The following is a 19,216-nucleotide window of genomic DNA, read 5'->3' on the forward strand; positions in this document are numbered from 1 at the left end:
TTCACGTTTATAGCAAAACTATGTATATTTTTAAGGATCTGACAACAATGTAATTACGATAATTCCATAGAAAAATCAAAATTTATCTATGAAACAATTGAAGTGTTTTTAAAACCACACTGTATACGAAAAACTACGTATAATATTTGAAATTTCACGTTTATAGCAAAACTATGTATGTTTTTAAGGATCTGACAACAATGTAATTACGATAATTCCATAGAAAAATCAAAATTTATATATTAAACAATTGAAGTGTGTTTAAAACCACACTGTATACGAAAAACTACGTATAATATTTGTAATTTCACGTTTATAGCAAAACTATGTATGTTTTTAAGGATCTGACAACAATGTAATTACGATAATTCCATAGAAAAATCAAAATTTGTTTATGAAACAATTGAAGTGTTTTTAAAACCACACTGTATACGAAAAACTACGTATAATATTTGAAATTTCACGTTTATAGCAAAACTATGTATGTTTTTAAGGATCTGACAACAATGTAATTACGATAATTCCATAGAAAAATCAAAATTTATCTATGAAACAATTGAAGTGTTTTTAAAACCACACTGTATACGAAAAACTACGTATAATATTTGTAATTTCACGTTTATAGCAAAACTATGTATGTTTTTAAGGATCTGGCAACAATGTAATTACGATAATTCCATAGAAAAATCAAAATTTATATATTAAACAATTGAAGTGTGTTTAAAACCACACTGTATACGAAAAACTACGTATAATATTTGTAATTTCACGTTTATAGCAAAATTATGTATATTTTTAAGGATCTGACAACAATGTAATTACAATAATTCCATAGAAAAATCAAAATTTATCTATGAAACAATTGAAGTGTTTTTAAAACCACACTGTATACGAAAAACTACGTATAATATTTGAAATTTCACGTTTATAGCAAAACTATGTATGTTTTTAAGGATCTGACAACAATGTAATTACGATAATTCCATAGAAAAATCAAAATTTATCAATAAAATAATTGTTTTCATATTTTGAATCCACACTATGTATAAAAATTCATACAACAAACTATGTATATCCATTTCACGTTTGTAGAAGAAATGTGTATATATGTATTTATAGATCTGACAACAATGTAATTACGTTAATTTCACAGAAAAGTCAAAATTTCTTAATAAAATGATTGTTTTCATATAACAAACTACGTGTATTCAAAATTTTAAACAAATTAGTTTTTCTATTCAAGTTTGAAGTATAAAAAGGATAAACATCGAAGTAACAAGAAAAATTGATGGAAATCCTCGAGGGAAAACTTTTACGTAGCAAACAAATTGTTACAAGACGACATTTCGAACTTTAACAATTCTCTATTGTTCTTGACATCAAATAAAGAAATATCGAACGTCTCGAATAGGCAACTACAATTTTGTTAATACAACGTTGCCAAATTAATTTATATTCATCGAAAATTCAAAAAAAAAAAATTCGAATACCGTGAAACATATTTAACAACATACACTGTAGTATTGTGTGTTGCATAACTAATAGGTATAAGTCACGTGGAACACGTCAGTATTAACAGTACGCGACGAGGTTGCCGCGTTTAATATTTTGTGTTATTATTGTAGGATTAACTAAATAAACAAGTAAAACTGATTTTCCACTTTATAAATAGGTTTTGACTGTTGCATATGAGCACAAAATATAAAAGTACATAAAATTAATTTACGATTTTTTTAATTAATAAAAACAATCTACGAAAGTAGAAAAGCAACTTGAAAGCAAATATGGCGTTATATAATACAGGGGGTGGTCGGAAAATCATTCCCGGATAAATAATTCTTTTGGGGGGTGTTGGGAATAAGTTAGAATTTTTTTTTTAAATAATTTTATGTAATTTCAACTCACCTTTTTCATTAAGATGCTCTTGATTGGCACTACACTCCCTGCAGACGGCCGTTCTGTGTTTCCTTTGTTTATACGCCAACTCCTCCAATTCCATATCTTTGTAACCCTCCGGCGGACTCAGCGTAACCGCGTCCACGAATTCGATGGGGGGCGCGAATTTCGGACTTTGGGGGGTCTGATTTTCGACTTGTTGTTCGTAGACCCCGCCGCAGCTGCAGTCCGGTTCGCAGCACGTCAATCGCACCATCTCGTGTTGGTAACACGTACACACCCCGTCGTCGTCTTCGTCTTCGAAATCGCATTCTTCCCTGAAACGCCCCGAGGAAAATTGTCGGAATTTGTGGCGGGAAAATGATAATTTGTCGTTACCTGATTAGAATTATGTAATCGGCGTCGAAAAATTCGTTTTTCGTCTCGTTGAAAACGACCCGGTTGTGTTTTTTGTCTTTCTTATTATTGGATTTTTTCAAAAGGGATTTTAAATTTTCGACGTCGGGGTTGTGTTTGGTTTTCTCGATAGCGCCGTCGCCGGTTCCCATATCGAATCAACTCTACCCGAATCGGTCGCTATTTATCACAAATCCGGCGCGTTTCCCGTTCCATGTCGCTGAAACTGATTATTCAGAATATTCGTTTCTATTTTTAAAACAACGGCAACACCGAATGAATAAACTCTATTGTTTCCCAGCAACGCACGCCTGATACGAAGCCGGGAATTAACTGGATATTACTAGTTTTAGTTGTTGCTAGTCGAGTTTCGAGATATGGCAACAATCGAATCTATTCTCTTCGACGACAATACGAACTTTCGTACTCGAGTTCAAATAAAAACATTTTTGAATATTCAAAATATCGAATTGATAAGTACAGATACCCGATAATTTTTTTGTTGTATCCGCAGATCAAAAATAAATTCCGAATTACGTGTTTTGGAGGTACCTCAATCGGTAAATTGATTAAAACGCGTAGAAAAGAATTTTATATATATATAAAGGATGTCCCACGATGAGTTAAAACTATTTGTATGTGATAAAATACAAATTTACAGAAAACATTTAATATTTGGATAACGGTAAGGTTTAGGTATAGGAAAGTATACATGAATTTGGCTTATTTTTTACCCCTGAATGCATTAAAATAGAAAAAACCGGGTGGTTATATTTAAAAAAATTGAGAAATTTGATATTTATGAAGTTAAAGTTTGAACACTTCTTATACGCACCCTGTATAAAATAAAAGATTTTTCAACGTAGATTATAATATGTCTGACCTTGCTAAAAGCAACCGAATAGAAATCATTTTCATATCTTTAAAGGTATGGTGGCAAAAAAATAATTTATAAGGGTCTGCAAGGGTAAAATTTTTTACAAAAAAATTAATAACTCAAAAAGTATGCATTTTTCGAAAAAAGTTTTTAGACAAAAGTATACTGAAATTTTACGTAGATTTCAAAAATGTATTAATATACAGGGCGTTTTATTTAAAATAACAAAGTTACAGTCGAAAACCGAAACTTACAAAAAAATTAATAACTCAAAAAGTATGAATTTTTCGAAAAAAGTTTTTAGACAAAAGTATACTGAAATTTTACGTAGATTTCAAAAATGTATTAATATACAGGGCGTTTTATTTAAAATAACAAAGTTACAGTCGAAAACCGAAACTTGCAAAAAAATTACTAACTCAAAAAGTATGCATTTTTCGAAAAAAGTTTTTAGACAAAAGTAAACTAAAATTTTACGTAGATTTCAAAAATGTATTAATATACAGGGCGTTTTATTTAAAATAACAAAGTTACAGTCGAAAACCGAAACTTACAAAAAAATTACTAACTCAAAAAGTATGCATTTTTCGAAAAAAGTTTTTAGACAAAAGTAAACTAAAATTTCACGTAGATTTCAAAAATGTATTAATATACAGGGCGTTTTATTTAAAATAACAAAGTTACAGTCGAAAACCGAAACTTACAAAAAAATTTATAACTCAAAAAGTATGCATTTTTCGAAAAAAGTTTTTAGACAAAAGTATACTGAAATTTTACGTAGATTTCAAAAATGTATTAATATACAGGGCGTTTTATTTAAAATAACAAAGTTACAGTCGAAAACCGAAACTTGCAAAAAAATTACTAACTCAAAAAGTATGCATTTTTCGAAAAAAGTTTTTAGATAAAAGTAAACTAAAATTTTACGTAGATTCCAAAAATGTATTAATATACAGGGCGTTTTATTTAAAATAACAAAGTTACAGTCGAAAACCGAAACTTACAAAAAAATTTATAACTCAAAAAGTATGCATTTTTCGAAAAAAGTTTTTAGACAAAAGTAAACTAAAATTTCACGTAGATTTCAAAAATGTATTAATATACAGGGCGTTTTATTTAAAATAACAAAGTTACAGTCGAAAACCGAAACTTACAAAAAAATTTATAACTCAAAAAGTATGCATTTTTCGAAAAAAGTTTTTAGACAAAAGTAAACTAAAATTTCACGTAGATTTCAAAAATGTATTAATATACAGGGCGTTTTATTTAAAATAACAAAGTTACAGTCGAAAACCGAAACTTACAAAAAAATTTATAACTCAAAAAGTATGCATTTTTCGAAAAAAGTTTTTAGACAAAAGTAAACTAAAATTTCACGTAGATTTCAAAAATGTATTAATATACAGGGCGTTTTATTTAAAATAACAAAGTTACAGTCGAAAACCGAAACTTACAAAAAAATTACTAACTCAAAAAGTATGCATTTTTCGAAAAAAGTTTTTAGACAAAAGTATACTGAAATTTCACGTAGATTTCAAAAATGTATTAATATACAGGGCGTTTTATTTAAAATAACAAAGTTACAGTCGAAAACCGAAACTTGCAAAAAAATTACTAACTCAAAAAGTATGCATTTTTCGAAAAAAGTTTTTAGACAAAAGTAAACTAAAATTTTACGTAGATTTCAAAAATGTATTAATATACAGGGCGTTTTATTTAAAATAACAAAGTTACAGTCGAAAACCGAAACTTACAAAAAAATTACTAACTCAAAAAGTATGCATTTTTCGAAAAAAGTTTTTAGACAAAAATAAACTTAAATTCAACGTAGATTTCAAAAATGTATTAATATACAGGGCGTTTTATTAAAATAACAAAGTTACAGTCGAAAACCGAAACTTACAAAAAAATTACTAACTCAAAAAGTATGCATTTTTCGAAAAAAGTTTTTAGACAAAAGTAAACTAAAATTTTACGTAGATTTCAAAAATGTATTAATATACAGGGCGTTTTATTTAAAATAACAAAGTTACAGTCGAAAACCGAAACTTACAAAAAAATTACTAACTCAAAAAGTATGCATTTTTCGAAAAAAGTTTTTAGACAAAAGTAAACTAAAATTTCACGTAGATTTCAAAAATGTATTAATATACAGGGCGTTTTATTAAAATAACAAAGTTACAGTCGAAAACCGAAACTTACAAAAAAATTACTAACTCAAAAAGTATGCATTTTTCGAAAAAAGTTTTTAGACAAAAGTAAACTAAAATTTTACGTAGATTTCAAAAATGTATTAATATACAGGGCGTTTTATTTAAAATAACAAAGTTACAGTCGAAAACCGAAACTTACAAAAAAATTACTAACTCAAAAAGTATGCATTTTTCGAAAAAAGTTTTTAGACAAAAGTAAACTAAAATTTCACGTAGATTTCAAAAATGTATTAATATACAGGGCGTTTTATTTAAAATAACAAAGTTACAGTCGAAAACCGAAACTTACAAAAAAATTACTAACTCAAAAAGTATGCATTTTTCGAAAAAAGTTTTTTGACAAAAGTAAACTAAAATTTCACGTAGATTTCAAAAATGTATTAATATACAGGGCGTTTTATTTAAAATAACAAAGTTACAGTCGAAAACCGAAACTTACAAAAAAATTACTAACTCAAAAAGTATGCATTTTTCGAAAAAAGTTTTTAGACAAAAGTAAACTAAAATTTCACGTAGATTTCAAAAATGTATTAATATACAGGGCGTTTTATTAAAATAACAAAGTTACAGTCGAAAACCGAAACTTACAAAAAAATTACTAACTCAAAAAGTATGCATTTTTCGAAAAAAGTTTTTAGACAAAAGTAAACTAAAATTTTACGTAGATTTCAAAAATGTATTAATATACAGGGCGTTTTATTTAAAATAACAAAGTTACAGTCGAAAACCGAAACTTACAAAAAAATTACTAACTCAAAAAGTATGCATTTTTCGAAAAAAGTTTTTAGACAAAAGTAAACTAAAATTTCACGTAGATTTCAAAAATGTATTAATATACAGGGCGTTTTATTTAAAATAACAAAGTTACAGTCGAAAACCGAAACTTACAAAAAAATTACTAACTCAAAAAGTATGCATTTTTCGAAAAAAGTTTTTTGACAAAAGTAAACTAAAATTTCACGTAGATTTCAAAAATGTATTAATATACAGGGCGTTTTATTTAAAATAACAAAGTTACAGTCGAAAACCGAAACTTGCAAAAAAATTACTAACTCAAAAAGTATGCATTTTTCGAAAAAAGTTTTTAGACAAAAGTAAACTAAAATTTTACGTAGATTTCAAAAATGTATTAATATACAGGGCGTTTTATTTAAAATAACAAAGTTACAGTCGAAAACCGAAACTTACAAAAAAATTACTAACTCAAAAAGTATGCATTTTTCGAAAAAAGTTTTTAGATAAAAGTAAACTAAAATTTTACGTAGATTCCAAAAATGTATTAATATACATGGTATTCCATTTAAAATAACAAAGTTACAATCGACTTCCGGTTCTACCGGAAGTCGGCCATCTTTGAAAATATTTTAGTTAAAAACATCGTATCCGAAAACCCAAATGTAGAAATTTTCATCCTTTTACTATGAGTATTTTGCCATATATACAGATAGTTTTAACTCGACGTGGGACACCCTGTATACTTTAGTAGCAACCCTCGTAACGTTTCTTTCCGTTTCGAATCTTCACCTAAAACTGCCTTTCCTTGAAGTAGATGCTCAGGATTCCTATATCCCCCCTCTTTTATCTTGTAAAACAACCCCTCGTGCCACACTCGATCGAAGGCTCTACTTATGTCGACGAAATCTACTGTTTCTAGTTGAAATCTAATCTTCATTTATATATATTGTTGTAATTTCCATCAAGAATCGCGAAAAAAGTAAAAAACTAAGTCAAAATCGTCAAATTATAAACCGCGAAGCAGGTCCTGGTCTAATATTCCTTGGAAAATAAAATTTAGTGGAGGCGTCGGTTATTTCTAACCATATTATGATGTTTTTGTCACCTATTTACATTTTTTTTGTAACTAATTATTCAGTTTTTGATTATATACGATAACCTAGAACTTTAAAGTTTATATTTATGTCCGTCCTGTACTAATTCGGACGAAAAAAATTAACGTATCACCACACGATTGCATATCAGATTACAATTCGAATTGAAACGAAAAATCCATTTCTAATTAATTATTTACTATATATTTCTGGGACACACTGTATATTATCTTCTATTTAGTTTATCTTAAGAGTAATTTCACACGCGAATTAATAATTTCATAATATATTACGGTCGTTTTTATAAAATCGGGTATAAATGAATATACAGGACGGCACAAAAAAATTATCACTTTTTAGTCGTAGAAAAAATACTTATAAGCGAGTTTAAAAGTGATTTGAGAGTAATAAAATGATAAAGTATTAAAAATCCAAAGGCGTGCAAGTTCTTTTAGTATATTTTTTTATATACCTCGAGTTTTAGCGATTTTAAACAAAATTAAATTGTCGAAAATACAAAATTTTGTCATGGAAAAACTAAAAATTGTATTTTCGATGAAATTTGTCGGAAAGATTTATAAAATCATTCGATATTATAATAATATTAGTTGCTTGGTTACCAATTATAATAATTTTGACGTTTCCAATCCAAACCACCAGCCACAACCTGTGAACACTTCAGAAAACGTTGACTTCCGTCCTTGGAAGATCCGCCACGATTTCCATTAAATACTACAACGATATAATATGATTTGAATCGTCCTTTTAACGAATCCGATTTGATACGTTCGAATTTTATGTCACGATTTGTTGAATTACCGACGACTTTTCCGATTTTTACGAATTTTCCAAGCGACGACTGCACCCTGCGTCGTCGGGGACTAGCGAAGTGCGCGGGCTTAGATCGATGAAGGCAGACAGGGACGTACATTACGAGGGGTGTCGGTCGAACAACGACACGAGCAAAAATTTTAGTCCAGGCGATAATCGTTACCAGATAATTTTCCGTGGAAAATATTTTCGAAGAATTCCACTTACTTAAAATATCGATTTCCCCCCGTAAATTTAGAAAATCAAAACAAAATACTACTTAGAAAGCAAAAAGAAGAAAGATGAACTTATTTAAGGCGATAAACGAAGAAATTTTAGTGTTAAAATCGACTTCAAATTAGTTGACCGACCACCATATTCACCTGATCTAGCTACGAGCGATCAACTTTAAAATTTCGTACATAAACGTGAATTAAAAAAAAAATTTACTTTTCGCGCAACCCTCGTAGATAAAAATTGTATTTTGGCACGTTGACATATAATTTTCATATTAAAATTATTAACTATTTATATGGTTCTAAAAAAAAAATATTCAGTCATATTTTAAATTAGTCGAACCGTTCAACGACCGGCCTATTTTGTCGTTAAAAATATTGGCAGTAAAATAACATTCAGACAGCGACTCGTAGAAAGTGATAAAAACTTTTAAATTATCTGGTATTCGTAGATTACGTTTTTGCAATTGAATTAATTATTGGCCATTTCTTAAATTAAAAATGTCGAAAAAAAAACTAAAAGTTATGTTACTGAAAGCGTTTTCTTCGTATATAATATTCGTGCTACAGTTTACTTTAAGAGAAAATCAGAAATTTTTGATTCGTGATTAGAAATAGAGATGGCGTACTAATCGACTACATTATTTAATTTAATTGATGAAATAACGATGTCCAAGAGCAATGACCTCGTTTCTAAGAATTGTTATTGTTGATTTTTTTATTAAAAAACCTCGTATATCTAATAATTTAATCTACTAATCATTTGAAATCAAAAAATAATTTAAACTTTCATTATTATTAAAGATGTCGACCTCGACCTATCGCAAGTTTCCGCGCTCTCCAATGACATTCCAATGTTGCCAAATCGAATGGAAAAAAAGAGTCTAAATAAATTAGTAGGAAGCTGGAATTTTAACTATATATAGGTCAATGCTGAAACTCGTTTTTTAATCGACGTTATTTTTTTACACTGAGAAAAATGATGAATTTTTTACTTTCATTAAAATCGTCTAAAAAAAATTAATAAATGAAAGATCGTATTGAAACTAGGGCGTGTAGGAGTCCGATATGTATAAAAAAATAGGCCAGTCCTTGAGGAGATGATTGTAATGGTCGGTAATTTGGATATTTAACATATTTAAAAATTTATTTTTGAATTTAGGTTGAATTTTATTATATTATAACTCAAAATATTATAAATCGCAAATATAAATTAATAATTTGAATAATAACGTGACAGAAAATATGTTTGTATTAGTTACTGCGATTGTGACGTAGAAAGTAAGTAAATACTGAAACGTGGTCGCGTTTCAGACGCCATTTTGTTGTTGTGAATGTAAGTAAATGGTTGTTTAGTGCGATTTTTGTTTTTGTAAGGGTTTTAAAGACTATCCTAATTGAAATAAAAGCAGATACTCAATTACAACTAATTATAACCAATTTTTAACAAACACCCTGTATTCAATTAACATTTTTTTCTTTCGAATTAAACCTACGACGTTATTATCAATATCCCCTTGTGGATATGGGTCAAAGAACGCCCTTGACAACGTCTCGCGATGTTATTTTTTTTTCTATAACCCCCGGCAGGTATATAAGAACCTAACCACGTAAACATCGGTAGTAACAACCATCAATTGCTTCCTCTCCCAAGCCATCGAGCGTGACGTATTTCCGTTCCGAACCATGGGAATTTGAAAAATATTTTTTTGTATGTTATCGACATGAGAATATGTTTTTCTATTAAATTGTAGTGGGAAAATGTGACTTAAAGTATCGTAGAATTGAATTTTTTTCATAACAATGTCTGTTAAGACTGAAAATAACGAATGTACAGGACCGAACTTAGCACTTTTGTCGATAAAATTGAAAATAATGTCCTAATTTTTTATTACAATCTTATGTGACTGCAGATACGAGTTAAAAACTCTCAGGATCTGTATATGCCTTAAATTTCCTAACAAATTTCCACGGGACTCCAATAGACGACGTAGATGTCGGCCACCCTTGGCACCAGGTACCACGTAGACCTTTTTTGTTGTGATATTCGTAATAATTGGGTTTGAAAACCCCCAGGATCTATATATCCCTCAAATTTCATAACTAATTTCCTCGGGACTCCAAAAGACGACGTAGATGTCGGCCACCCTTGGCACCAGGTACCACGTAGACCTTTTTTGTTGTGATATTCGTAATAATTGGGTTTGAAAACCCCCAGGATCTATGTATCCCGCAAATTTCATAACTAATTTCCACGGGACTCCAAAAGACGACGTAGATGTCGGCCACCCTTGGCACCAGGTACCTCGTAGAACTTATCTGTCGTGATATTTGTAATAATTGGGTTTGAAAACCCCCAGGATCTATATATCCCGCAAATTTCATAACTAATTTCCACGGGAATCCAATAGACGACGTAGATGTCGGCCACCCTTGGCACCAGGTACCACGTAGACCTTTTTTGTTGTGATATTCGTAATAATTGGGTTTGAAAACCCCCAGGATCTATATATCCCTCAAATTTCATAACTAATTTCCTCGGGACTCCAAAAGACGACGTAGATGTCGGCCACCCTTGGCACCAGGTAACTCGTAGACCTTTTTTGTTGTGATATTCATAATAATTGGCTTTGAAAACCTACAGGATCTATATATCCCGCAAATTTCATAACTAATTTCCACGGGAATCCAATAGACGACGTAGATGTCGGCAACCCTGGCACCAGGTACCACGTAGACCTTTTTTGTTGTGATATTCGTAATAATTGGGTTTGAAAACCCCCAGGATCTATATATCCCTCAAATTTCATAACTAATTTCCTCGGGACTCCAAAAGACGACGTAGATGTCGGCCACCCTTGGCACCAGGTAACTCGTAGACCTTTTTTGTTGTGATATTCATAATAATTGGCTTTGAAAACCTACAGGATCTATATATCCCTCAAATTTCATAACTAATTTCCTCGGGACTCCAAAAGACGACGTAGATGTCGGCCACCCTTGGCACCAGGTAACTCGTAGACCTTTTTTGTTGTGATATTCATAATAATTGGCTTTGAAAACCTACAGGATCTATATATCCCTCAAATTTCATAACTAATTTCCACGGGAATCCAATAGACGACGTAGATGTCGGCAACCCTGGCACTAGGTACCACGTAGACCTTTTTTGTTGTGATATTCGTAATAATTGGGTTTGAAAACCCCCAGGATCTATATATCCCGCAAATTTCATAACTAATTTCCACGGGAATCCAATAGACGACGTAGATGTCGGCAACCCTGGCACCAGGTACCACGTAGACCTTTTTGGTTGTGATATTCGTAATAATTGAGTTTGAAAACCCCCAGGATCTATATATCCCTCAAATTTCATAACTAATTTCCTCGGGACTCCAAAAGACGACGTAGATGTCGGCCACCCTTGGCACCAGGTACCACGTAGACCTTTTTTGTTGTGATATTCGTAATAATTGGGTTTGAAAACCCCCAGGATCTATATATTCCGCAAATTTCATAACTAATTTCCACGGGACTCCAAAAGACGACGTAGATGTCGGCCACCCTTGGCACCAGGTACTTCGTATACCTTTTTTGTTGTGATATTCATAATAATTGGCTTTGAAAACCTACAGGATCTATATATCCCTCAAATTTCATAACTAATTTCCACGGGAATCCAATAGACGACGTAGATGTCGGCAACCCTGGCACTAGGTACCACGTAGACCTTTTTTGTTGTGATATTCGTAATAATTGGGTTTGAAAACCCCCAGGATCTATATATTCCGCAAATTTCATAACTAATTTCCACGGGACTCCAAAAGACGACGTAGATGTCGGCCACCCTTGACACCAGGTACTTCGTATACCTTTTTTGTTGTGATATTCGTAATAATTGGGTTTGAAAACCCCCAGGATCTATATATCCCTCAAATTTCATAACTAATTTCCTCGGGACTCCAAAAGACGACGTAGATGTCGGCCACCCTTGGCACCAGGTACCACGTAGACCTTTTTTGTTGTGATATTCGTAATAATTGGGTTTGAAAACCCCCAGGATCTATATATTCCGCAAATTTCATAACTAATTTCCACGGGACTCCAAAAGACGACGTAGATGTCGGCCACCCTTGGCACCAGGTACTTCGTATACCTTTTTTGTTGTGATATTCGTAATAATTGGGTTTGAAAACCCCCAGGATCTATATATCCCTCAAATTTCATAACTAATTTCCTCGGGACTCCAAAAGACGACGTAGATGTCGGCCACCCTTGGCACCAGGTACCACGTAGACCTTTTTTGTTGTGATATTCGTAATAATTGGGTTTGAAAACCCCCAGGATCTATATATTCCGCAAATTTCATAACTAATTTCCACGGGACTCCAAAAGACGACGTAGATGTCGGCCACCCTTGGCACCAGGTACTTCGTATACCTTTTTTGTTGTGATATTCATAATAATTGGCTTTGAAAACCTACAGGATCTATATATCCCTCAAATTTCATAACTAATTTCCACGGGAATCCAATAGACGACGTAGATGTCGGCAACCCTGGCACTAGGTACCACGTAGACCTTTTTTGTTGTGATATTCGTAATAATTGGGTTTGAAAACCTACAGGATCTGTATATCCCTCAAATTTCATAACTAATTTCCACGGGAATCCAATAGACGACGTAGATGTCGGCAACCCTTGGCACCAGGTACCACGTAGACCTTTTTTGTTGTGATATTCGTAATAATTGGGTTTGAAAACCTACAGGATCTATATATCCCTCAAATTTCATAACTAATTTCCACGGGAATCCAATAGACGACGTAGATGTCGGCAACCCTGGCACTAGGTACCACGTAGACCTTTTTTGTTGTGATATTCGTAATAATTGGGTTTGAAAACCCCCAGGATCTATATATCCCTCAAATTTCATAACTAATTTCCACGGGAATCCAATAGACGACGTAGATGTCGGCAACCCTTGGCACCAGGTACCACGTAGACCTTTTTTGTTGTGATATTCGTAATAATTGGGTTTGAAAACCCCCAGGATCTATATATTCCTCAAATTTCATAACTAATTTCCACGGGACTCCAAAAGACGACGTAGATGTCGGCAACCCTGGCACTAGGTACCACGTAGACCTTTTTTGTTGTGATATTCGTAATAATTGGGTTTGAAAACCCCCAGGATCTATATATTCCTCAAATTTCATAACTAATTTCCACGGGACTCCAAAAGACGACGTAGATGTCGGCCACCCTTGGCACCAGGTACCTCGTAGAACTTATCTGTCGTGATATTTGTAATAATTGGCTTTGAAAACCCCCAGGATCTATATATCCCGCAAATTTCATAACTAATTTCCACGGGAATCCAATAGACGACGTAGATGTCGGCAACCCTGGCACTAGGTACCACGTAGACCTTTTTTGTTTGAAAACCCCCAGGATCTATATATCCCTCAAATTTCATAACTAATTTCCACGGGACTCCAAAAGACGACGTAGATGTCGGCCACCCTTGGCACCAGGTACCACGTAGACCTTTTTTGTTGTGATATTCGTAATAATTGGGTTTGAAAACCTACAGGATCTATATATCCCTCAAATTTCATAACTAATTTCCACGGGAATCCAATAGACGACGTAGATGTCGGCAACCCTGGCACTAGGTACCACGTAGACCTTTTTTGTTTGAAAACCCCCAGGATCTATATATCCCTCAAATTTCATAACTAATTTCCACGGGACTCCAAAAGACGACGTAGATGTCGGCCACCCTTGGCACCAGGTACCACGTAGACCTTTTTTGTTGTGATATTCGTAATAATTGGGTTTGAAAACCCCCAGGATCTATATATCCCTCAAATTTCATAACTAATTTCCACGGGAATCCAATAGACGACGTAGATGTCGGCAACCCTGGCACTAGGTACCACGTAGACCTTTTTTGTTGTGATATTCGTAATAATTGGGTTTGAAAACCCCCAGGATCTATATATCCCTCAAATTTCATAACTAATTTCCACGGGAATCCAATAGACGACGTAGATGTCGGCAACCCTGGCACTAGGTACCACGTAGACCTTTTTTGTTTGAAAACCCCCAGGATCTATATATCCCTCAAATTTCATAACTAATTTCCACGGGACTCCAAAAGACGACGTAGATGTCGGCCACCCTTGGCACCAGGTACCACGTAGACCTTTTTTGTTGTGATATTCGTAATAATTGGGTTTGAAAACCTACAGGATCTATATATCCCTCAAATTTCATAACTAATTTCCACGGGAATCCAATAGACGACGTAGATGTCGGCAACCCTGGCACTAGGTACCACGTAGACCTTTTTTGTTGTGATATTCGTAATAATTGGGTTTGAAAACCCCCAGGATCTATATATCCCTCAAATTTCATAACTAATTTCCACGGGAATCCAATAGACGACGTAGATGTCGGCAACCCTTGGCACCAGGTACCACGTAGACCTTTTTTGTTGTGATATTCGTAATAATTGGGTTTGAAAACCCCCAGGATCTATATATTCCTCAAATTTCATAACTAATTTCCACGGGACTCCAAAAGACGACGTAGATGTCGGCCACCCTTGGCACCAGGTACCACGTAGACCTTTTTTGTTGTGATATTCGTAATAATTGGGTTTGAAAACCCCCAGGATCTATATATTCCTCAAATTTCATAACTAATTTCCACGGGACTCCAAAAGACGACGTAGATGTCGGCCACCCTTGGCACCAGGTACCTCGTAGAACTTATCTGTCGTGATATTTGTAATAATTGGCTTTGAAAACCCCCAGGATCTATATATCCCGCAAATTTCATAACTAATTTCCACGGGAATCCAATAGACGACGTAGATGTCGGCAACCCTGGCACTAGGTACCACGTAGACCTTTTTTGTTTGAAAACCCCCAGGATCTATATATTCCTCAAATTTCATAACTAATTTCCACGGGACTCCAAAAGACGACGTAGATGTCGGCCACCCTTGGCACCAGGTACCTCGTAGAACTTATCTGTCGTGATATTTGTAATAATTGGCTTTGAAAACCCCCAGGATCTATATATCCCGCAAATTTCATAACTAATTTCCACGGGAATCCAATAGACGACGTAGATGTCGGCCACCCTTGGCACCAGGTACCTCGTATACCTTTTTTGTTGTGATATTCATAATAATTGGCTTTGAAAACCTACAGGATCTATATATCCCTCAAATTTCATAACTAATTTCCTCGGAACTCCAAAAGACTACGTAGATGTCGGCCACCCTTGGCACCAGGTACCTCGTAGACCTTATCTGTCGTGATAATCGTATTTATCTAAACCCCAGGATATTTATTCGACAAATAAAACCCTCGAGTAGTAAAATTGAACTAATTTCCGGAATTATAAGTTCTCTAACTATTCGAGATGCCCTTTTCCCTGCACAAATGCAATTTTCATTCATTATTCATAATTATTGTTCACGAACTTTCCTGGTACTCTCGCAAAACGAGTTATCTCGAATTATTTCATCAAAATTATGCTATGCATACTTTCAAGATCCATAGAAAATTTTTTTGTTGTATAATCAACACATCCAATTAATTTTTAATCATAAAGTGTGATAACATACCTTAATTTTCTCAAGAATCTATCCCAAATAACTGTTCACGCATTTTTTTTATACGAAACACAACCACCACAACCAAAACAAAAACGCGCCACTAAAAAAAAACATACGACGTAAACGTAAGGCGCATCACGGCTGGCGTAATGCCATAACCTATACACGCTGGTACCCACCTTTGTTTTCAAACTGATCAAATTCATTTCACGATTTCAAAATAAGGTAGGTAGGAACGCGCCTCGATCGAATATAGTCATTATTAAAAGTGGGGCAACATATTCATATGAGTATTTAATTTTTTAAACGACATTTGTATTATTGACTTTATTTAATTTCTATTATATAGAGGTGCGTTTTTTATCGGTTCTTTTGTAACGTAACGTTAATACCTTCTCGAACATAACTGTAATCAGCACAGCCGACTCGATTGTGTTGTTCGTTGGCCGTATCACCGTTTTCCGCCAACTTTGTTTTTATCGTGCTTTTATAGTCCAGTCAAATTGGATGTCACGTTTTTATTTAGTACGTCAATACGAAATATTTTTAAGTATACAAAATCGATTAATTTATTTATAATATATATGAAAAATTTGAAAATTCCAAAAAATTTTTTTTTATGGAAAAATAGGGTAAAAAAGGGATCAAGGGGTGTGGCGTGGGGGGGAGGGTGTTGAAAGAGCCCAAAAAATGTATGAATAGTGTTCTTGAATAGAACCTAACCTACCTTAACCTAACCTAACCTAAAACTGATCTAACCTAACTTAAAAATAATGACGGGCGGTTAATTCCACCTTCCATATATTGTAGGGGGGGAGAGGGATGATTTTTAGATAATTACCAAAAATTGTTAATAAATATTTGAAAATTTGCTAGAATTATAATATCCGATAAGTTTTTTTTCCAAATTTTCGTTTTTGTATGTACTTTCCGAAAAAAAAAATACGAAATTTATCAATTTTGCAACAAAAACATATAAAAAGGTCGAGAAATAAATAACTAAATAGAAAAAAAATAAAACTTAAGAATTAATTTATAATTTTGTAGGTTTTTCAATACCTACATTTTGAAACTGATATTAGCAATTCCACCAAAAGTTATGACGTTAATTTTTCACGATGTATTGGGGTAATTAACAAAAAAAAAACATACGATATACCCAATAGTAAATTCCGTCGTAAATAATTTTTTTTTCGATCTAATTTGACTGGACTATGTCTAGGACGCGCTAGAATGATTACAATAGGTTCTGTCTAGAAGTCGAATCCATTTACTGACGATAAAAAAGTGTCTAAAATCAGTAGTTTTATTATTAAGGTTTTATTACGTTTCATTTTTCGATGTAAATTGAAAATATGTACTTATAAATATAAAAACAAATGATATAATTAAAAAATTTTAGGTTATATTAATTACTTATAAATTAAGATAGTATTAGAACGGACGGGGAACTGAACGACAAGTTTAAGAATGCGAATAAAAGCATAGAATCCATTAATCGAAAACAGTGTTGCCTATTTTCCATACTATAATAAACATTTTGTTAGAATGAAAAACAATAAAAACTACTTTAATGACGTAATAAAAACATACGATATACCCAATAGTAATTTACGTCGTAAATAATCTTCTTTTCGATCTGATTTGATTGGACTATGTCTAGGCTGCGCTAGAATGATTACATTAGGTTCGGTCGTGTAAAAAAATGTAGTTTTTAGGTTAGAGAATTTGAGAATGATTTAATTATTGTACGAAATTTGTTTATTGTTAATAAAATTAATGAAAAAATAAGAAAAAATGAAAAATAAATTAATGAAAATATTAATTTTTAGATTTTTCATAAAAAAAATCGAGATGCCCCCCCACCTCCTATTTTTTCGTATATTTTTGATAAAATATATTTTTTATACCTCCGCCACTGGATAAATAATCTTATACGAAGCGTGCTGGTTTATTATAACGTATTTTCCACTTGATGTAACCAGAAAGGCCGTGAAGGAATTTATCATAGGGCTTCCCTCATCCACATCCTTTGTACTGCCCTTTTGCATCCGACTTTAAAGGAACTAGATTTTTTTTACATATTTGGTTATTTATTTATTTTTTTAGTTGAATAATGATCTTTATATTACGAGGGTTACACAAATTATAATAATTTAAATACAAAAAATCAAATAAAAACAATAAAAACTTTTTTTTTATCAATTAAACTTGAAAAAAATGATTGAAATTATTATTTTTTATATAATTACAAAATAAATTAAGGCGTTTGTTATACGGGGTGGTCAAATTTTCGTTATTTTAATATGAACCAAATTTGAATGTTTTTTGACTATTTTTTATTTGGGGTAGGGGGTCGTAAAACTTGTTGCTGCTACTGGACTGTGATATAATTTTGATTCGACCACCAAAATCTGCTATAAATCACTCAATCAATCATTACCGGACGTACTTTCTGAATAACCCTCGTATATAAAACAATAAATGATTTATACACACTATTTGTCGGTTAAACAAAAGATTATATTAGAAAATGCAGATTCAGTTCGATTTTTTTGTTTGAATTAACCAATTTTTAAAAATAATTTTATATACAAGGTGATCCATCTTCGTGTGATGACGTCATCAATATTTTTATCAAATTGTATATCCTAGTTTTTTGCATTTCCAAATTTTACGTAAAAAATATATGAAATGTAGTCTCAAATTGTTTTTTTGTTATATAAAAATGGCAATAAAACATATTTGCGTCCATTTTTGGCGAAAATAATTAAATCATCATCTTTTTAAACTTTTCCTACCTTTAAAATTGAACTAAACTGCTCAAGTGGTTCATAAAAAATATAAAAACACGCCAATTTAGCGTTTTCGAAGTCTTATAATCCATTTATCGACTCCCGAAACATCTGGTTCACCTTTTTGAACAAGTTTTATGAATTACACAAAAAAACGCGTCCCTTTGTCAATCAGATAACCTAACCTAACCCAACAAATCCAAATCTAACCTTTCCTAACCTAAACACAATTGTTTTAGACATTTTTTTTACCGTACGTCATTCCTATCCCCACTCAATCCCCTCAAATCCTTCAAATAGGTCCCCCGAAATCGATAAATGGATTATATGACATCGAAAATGCTAAACTACCGTGTACAGGTACGAAAGTATATGGTTTCGGTATGTACCAAGTCAGAATGTGAAAATATTAACTGAATTTCGATATTTTCGAATCGAACCTCGTATACTAAACCGAGTACGATTTTTTATTTTATTTCCGGATGTATATTAAATTATTTTTGTAATTAGTTCGGCCCATATACACGCG

General features: G+C 32.5%; 1 protein-coding gene across 2 annotated transcripts in view; it reads right to left on the reverse strand.

Annotated features, from left to right (window-relative positions):
• LOC130891960 (uncharacterized) overlaps positions 1–16,281 on the reverse strand; it is a 31,022-nt gene extending 14,741 nt beyond the window's left edge. The window contains exons 1-3 of one of the 2 annotated variants that reach the window (XM_057797094.1): positions 15,902–16,281; positions 2,275–2,518; positions 1,906–2,213 (exon numbers count right to left, since the gene is read on the reverse strand). In XM_057797094.1, the coding sequence (XP_057653077.1) occupies positions 1,906–2,213; positions 2,275–2,444 (478 nt within the window). In that variant the 5' untranslated portion in view covers positions 2,445–2,518; positions 15,902–16,281. Of the gene's footprint in view, positions 1–1,905; positions 2,214–2,274; positions 2,519–7,831; positions 8,289–15,901 lie in introns of those variants that run through there. The other variant, XM_057797093.1, reaches the window with a different exon arrangement.
• Positions 16,282–19,216: the final 2,935 nt, after the last annotated feature.

This window comes from Diorhabda carinulata, chromosome 3 (assembly GCF_026250575.1).
Source record: "Diorhabda carinulata isolate Delta chromosome 3, icDioCari1.1, whole genome shotgun sequence".
NCBI classification, from domain to species: domain Eukaryota; kingdom Metazoa; phylum Arthropoda; class Insecta; order Coleoptera; family Chrysomelidae; genus Diorhabda; species Diorhabda carinulata.